Source organism: Nuphar pumila, chromosome 6 (assembly GCF_984573655.1).
Source record: "Nuphar pumila chromosome 6, dmNupPumi1.hap1.1, whole genome shotgun sequence".
Classification (NCBI taxonomy): Eukaryota; Viridiplantae; Streptophyta; class Magnoliopsida; order Nymphaeales; family Nymphaeaceae; genus Nuphar; species Nuphar pumila.
In genome coordinates this window covers 49,142,794-49,148,867 of record NC_143254.1, presented here as the reverse complement: position 1 = coordinate 49,148,867, position 6,074 = coordinate 49,142,794, and the positions used below count along the sequence as shown (strand labels likewise).

Here is a 6,074-nt window from a genome sequence, read left to right as displayed (position 1 = left end):
GGAACCTGATCTTGAATAGGTCTTAACTTCACCTATTACTAATGCAAAGCATGGATTTAAGTTTTGCTAGTCTTAAGATATAGAATTGAATGAGATAAATGCACCTAAAAGAGATTTCTTTCTTTTTTTATACCAACCAAACAGAACGGTTTATTGTAAGTTTTTTTCTGAATCAATGAAGACCATATGCAAATCTTTCAACTTTCTGTGAACTTGTCCATGAGTTGCCATAACAAGAAGTGAGGAAAGGTGTATCACCAAATTGCTGCTTCAAGAAATAGCAACCAACCAATCAACTTGATGACTCTAGAAAACATGGCTGCAAGATTGTGGAATGAAGTGAAAGAGTTTCCCATGTTAATAAAATTTGAAGGATGCAAGACGGAGTAACATGTTTGTATTAGGGATGATGTACCCTGTTGAAAGTTCATCCAAGGGACTTGATGACTTGAAACAGTAAACTTCACCGTCATATTTGATGGACATACAACATCAAAGTATGTGACACCAAAGAAATCGTTATGACTAAAAAACAGTTAATTAGGATGAAGGTTTGGCACTTGTGATGTACCTTATGAAGTACTCCATGTAACACTATATGAATGTCTAGTTGATTCTATCTGCCTTCTCAATGCTAAGATGGTTAAGATCATAATTAACCTAAAAACTTTCAAATACACTAGCACAATCTATCTAATTCAAAGAACACACATACACAGTGCTACATTCTCATTCTCATCATCATGCAGTCAGCTTAACCAGTAAGACTCACTCCTCAGGATTCAAAAAGATCCTACAGCCTGCTGCCTAAACAATCAGCAGCAACAATTAATAGTGTTGTGGTTAGGACTGAGAGATGAAAGGGATTTCTCATTAAAATTTTAGGAAATTGACAATTCTCTGAAATAATGATTGGTAAATTGTAATCGATGCTAAAGACAGCATTGTGTTATGGCTTCTCAACACATGATAATTTCAAAGCATATCAGACTCACTGATACCACAGCAGAACACAGCTAAAAATATCTTGACAGCTACTCCAAAACTCAATGAATGGCATGAAAAGGCAGACTTGACCATGATACTCATCTGATATGACTACAAAATCTGAAAACAAATAGCAAAAGAAACATAAAAGGAGATGGTAATAAAACATAATTCTACAAGGTTCACCCTCTAGGCAAGAGCCACAGCATGAAATTAGACTTTAATTGCTTCAAGGCCATGAAGGGAATGATACAAAGCGAAACACAAAAAGTGTTGTGCATCCTCACACCCATGATTACAAATATAAATTCTTTGAGATCTCGAACTCTCTCGATCCTGGATGATCTTACCTTTCCTTCAAAGAGTTGTTGTTAGATCTTTTCAGTTCCCATGGCTGCAGACTTCCATTGAAGGGTGAATTTAGGAATAGTGATGATGCAGACAAGTGCCTCTGTCTTGTTGAAATTGATGACAAACAGCTGAATGCAGTTCTTAGCCTCCTCTTCTCACCATCACAATTTTGATAATCAGGGTCATGTCGTACAGCTGAGACCTTAAGACCCTCGGGCAATAGGAAGTTGCAGACAGACCCTAGCATTAAATACGATCAACAAATATCAGGATAAAGGAAATTTAAGGCCATTAGAATAGATCATGATGAAAATGTTCCTACACCAAAGAGTCATGAAGGAAATACTAGCTCTCAAATCTGAATAAATTCAAGAAATAACTGTACTATAAATTTCTGGTGATGCGTTGGGATGACCGCTTAAGAATCACTTCTTAATTAAGCAGATTGATGAGTATGGATGACCTAAAGCAATGGGACCAAAACTCTATGATACCTGTGAATTTTGAAAATATACTTATTTATGGAACAACCATTAGGAAGAGAACACCCCAAGTTATAAGTGTTTAATGTCCTAAGTTTAAACATAAAACTAGAAGGATTCATCTGCCTCCACAATTAACAAAAGGACAAGAAGGATGGGAAGGAAGGTGGACTGATAACCGTGACATGACTGTCCTTGCAAGCACACATACCAGAAGGTTTCCAGCCAGGACAAAGCTGACACTTGGCAATGCCAAGAAAACAGTTTCTCAATATTACAGACTCCAGTTTCCATAATTACTAGCACAGAAATCAAAAAATTGCTTCAAAAAAGAGGACAAGTATAGAAGAGATGCTAGTTCTTAGCTAAGCAGGCCTTAATCAACACAAGGGAAACTGGCAAAAGTATGGAAAGATTTCAGTACTTCCAACTCCATGAAACGGGCTGAAAGCAATAGAAAAGTAGCCATTTCACTTCTCCAAAAACAACAATACTTCTACCAAATGTCTATATCTATACTGAATCAGTTCTACAAGCAAAGTCAGAAAGAAAACTATAACACGCAGACAAATGTATAACTAATTAGTCCTGATAAACCAAGTTAAAAAAAAAAGAGTAGAATATATAGGAACATACCTATTCTGGCCAGTCGATTCACCCATTTTGGAATCGATTTCCCAGTCAACCTATAGCAAATATCTTTGCAGAAGTGGTTGCAGTTCTTGACAATCAAATGATATGTATCGCCATGGTAGTTTACAGAGTGACGCTCCATAAATTCTCGCACTTGAGCTGGATCCAAACATGTAGTGCCAATGAATATGGATTTCCTAAACTTAAATCCTGGACACTGCCGCCGTTCAACCTCAAAAACCCCACTGGTTGGATAATCATGTGCCCCAAATGCATACTCCACGCCATGAACTATTTTGAAACAAGGAAAGAAGAAACAAAATAAACCAATTAAAAATTCCTGCATCATGTCCAATTTTCTGTTCAATCATGTAAGAGTTAGGTCATGCAGGAAACATTTCAAAAAACTATTAAATAGGCTTTCACAAAGCATAACACACACTCACCAACAACTTTAGAAGCGCCAAAGCATGCCGTATATATATATATATATATATATATATATATATATATATATATATATAGCCTTCAAATTTATATATATATATATATATAGAAATGATATGAATGCTTTGAACCTCACCGAGGACATGGCGTTGGATAGAAATGATTGGAGGAAAAGGATTCATGTGGAAGACCCAAAATGAATTTCTTTTTTGGTTCATATCGCTGACCCCAATTGTTTTGGGATGAAGGCGTAGTTGTTGTTGTTGTTTGTTGTTGTAGCCTTAAAATTTGTTTAAAGATCAAGGATTTGACATCATTGCTAGAACATCTGGTATCCTGTGTTATTTCACATTTTAATCTTCAAAAAAAGTGTCTAGAATGTATTCCATGCAAAAATGGCAATCCCAACTTTAATGTGATTAAAAGCACAACGCTGATGGAGTCGATTCAAATAGTTGAAATAATGCATGAAACGAAGGTGCTTGGCTTTAATAACATCGTAGTGAATGCACGAGAACAAGATTTCAATGAAATCCAGCCCCTTGTTTTATGAATGATTAGAATCTTTAGCTTTTTAAGCCCTTTAAAAGGTCAGTGAACATAAGAAGCAGAAATTACATGAATGGCCCAAACAAACATAAAATAACCACATGCACGCATGTACATGCACAGGTCATTTAATGTTGGAACTTATGAATAAATATTACAAAAATACATTAACAATTAATGCCATATATTCTGGTAAAGGTTTCTTCAAACCCAATTGCAGTTTTGATCTGCTCAGATCAAAGCTCATCCGGTAGGAGAAGCAAAATAAAAAAGTTGAACAAAAAGATATTCAATTTCAGAACATACACAAATTCCAACCTCAAATTCTAAAGATACAATTTTGTAGCATGCACGTAAAGAAGAGCTTGTATGCCCAGTACTCCAGCAATAAGAATAACTACGAAATTTAAAATCAAATACCATGAGAATTGACAAAGTGACGTTTACCTTCAACTCCAGAATGAAAAATTCCAAGGCCTGCCCAGTAGACATAGCCATTCATGGGTGTCAAGTCATATACATTTAGATAAACTGGTGCATTTCCAGAGTCTACACTCGATGATTGAACTTTGGAGAACATACAAAAGCGAGCAGCTGACTTTCCTCTCAGCCGAAGAGGCAATATACCATTCCATACCTTTTTCGATATGAGTTTCATTATTTAGTAATTCAATCTTCTCCAACTGCAGCGCAAAACAACTGAAACCAATGCTACATCCAGCCTGCTTCCATATAGAAGAACAGGAATCAATACATGAATGTGTTCTAATCAACCAAACAAAATAATCCTAGCAGTTGGAGAGGAAAAATAGTATCGTTTCAAGGATTATATCGTGAAAAAAGTGGATGAACTGACTTGGACGAACCACCAACCATCACAACCATGTGATCATGTCCCGTTCTGGACCACGAGTGAGCTATCAGACTTCAGCCAAAATATATGAGACCAATAGCACTTCTCAGCGCATTCTCCAATGTATCATGGAGAAAATTCATGGTCTTTCTGGAAACAATGACGAAATTATGGCTCACTAAGACAACTGAATCTTACTCCACAATCTCTCAAATGTCCTTCAAGCTCTCTAATATCTGCAGCGAAAATTCTAATCTCTCAAATGCCCTTCAAATTTTTTAATATTTACAATAAAGATCCGTCATTTATGGAAAATCCTGTCAAACAAAAATCTACCCAAGGAAAAAAAGGGGCTGAAATTTTGTAAATCTGAAGAGTGAAAGAGAAGGAAGCCAAAAGCATAGAACAAGAAAGTGGGCAAATCCTGGGTCAAGATTTTCCACTGGAAAACACAAAAAACCTCATGTCACAATCGAATTTTGCAAAACGGATCTGGATTTTGTGTTCATTCCCAGCATCACAAAACTTCCAAAAAAGGGAAACATCCGAGTCAACTCAAACCCTACAATCTTTAAATACGACTACGGAATAACAATGCCCTTCCGCCGAAATAGCCCTAATTTCCACTTCAATGCGAAAGCCTTAAAAGAAAAGCATTCCCGTCAGGCCGTCACAAGATCTCGCCCGATACCGATTTGGAAAGCAAGAAGGAGGGAAAAAATGGTAGCGAGACACGAGCAAATGCACGTTATCTCATTAAAAGAAATCAAAAATAAAATAATGAGAAAATTCTGGAAAAAGAAAAACCGAGATATCTGTCAAGAATTTAGGTGCATTCTGCAGAGAGAGAGAGAGATCAGCCGAAACCGCAGAGAAACTCAGATCCGCGCAGAAATTAGGTCAACAACGAGAGATAGTGTCCATTTCTTCCATTCAAGATATAAAAAAAATACGAAGAAAAACCCAAAAAAAACATATCCTCGCCATTTCATCAGAACTCCTCGGCAGATCTCGCTCTCGGAGGCATGAATTGCTTTTTAAAAAAACTACAGAAAAAGGCAGAACAAAAATCAAAACCCTCACACACAAAATGAAGAAGACGAAGAAAAATAAAAGAGACATAACGCCGTTCTTGAACCAAAATCTCCTCAGAGAGAGAGAGAGAGAACCACCTGGTGAAAGGAGAGGAGGACAAGCAGCAGAGCCAGGGGAGAAGAAAACCGCCATTGTCGATGCCGGAAAACCACCGGAAGTGGGCGGTTTCTGCCTCAGCGCGCCGGCAGCAGCATTCTCCCTCTTAACGGGAGGATGGAAAAGAATGAGAAAAAACCGGAAACCGGAAACCAGAAACCAGAAACCAGGGAAGCACCTCTCCCGGGGGGCTCTTTCTTTCGCAGGAATGCACAAGGATTTGGAGGGAAAAGGGGAGCAGAAGGAACGTTCAACGGCGCCGATCGCGCTGACGGAATCCGTCAAACCTACGCTACGCTCCGTCAGCTCGTCCCTTTCTCAGTCAGTCGTGGGTTTAATCAATGGCCATCTCCTCCCTCCTCCCTTCATCCTTTTTTTTTTTTTTTTGCTCCTAATTTTTAACATTACTCCTTATTAATTTAAATGGTATTTGACCGCGCACGAGCTCCTGCCTCCCTTCATTTTCACGCATCTGGAACTTACCAAAGTGTCTTTTTCATTTTGATAAATGACTAAATTGTCTTATTCTTGGGCTTTAGATGAGGAACGATAGTTGAATACCCTAGTTAAATGTGGGGTAT

General features: G+C 37.7%; 1 protein-coding gene across 3 annotated transcripts; it reads right to left on the bottom strand.

Moving 5' to 3' along the window:
- Positions 1-1,054: 1,054 nt before the first annotated feature.
- LOC149834804 (deSI-like protein At4g17486) lies at positions 1,055-5,865 on the bottom strand. 3 transcript variants are annotated; one of them, XM_090011567.1, is made up of 4 exons: positions 5,475-5,865; positions 3,897-4,171; positions 2,457-2,744; positions 1,055-1,578 (listed from the first exon to the last, which is right to left on the bottom strand). In XM_090011567.1, the coding sequence occupies exons 2-4, from the start codon at positions 4,105-4,107 to the stop codon at positions 1,334-1,336; spliced, it is 744 nt and encodes a 247-aa protein (XP_089867693.1). In that variant the 5' UTR covers positions 4,108-4,171; positions 5,475-5,865; the 3' UTR covers positions 1,055-1,333. The 3 variants fall into 3 exon arrangements, with proteins under 3 accessions (XP_089867693.1, XP_089867694.1, XP_089867695.1); XM_090011568.1 differs by having other exon boundaries at positions 3,897-4,174; positions 5,475-5,858; XM_090011569.1 differs by lacking the exon at positions 5,475-5,865 and adding an exon at positions 4,306-4,538.
- Positions 5,866-6,074: the final 209 nt, after the last annotated feature.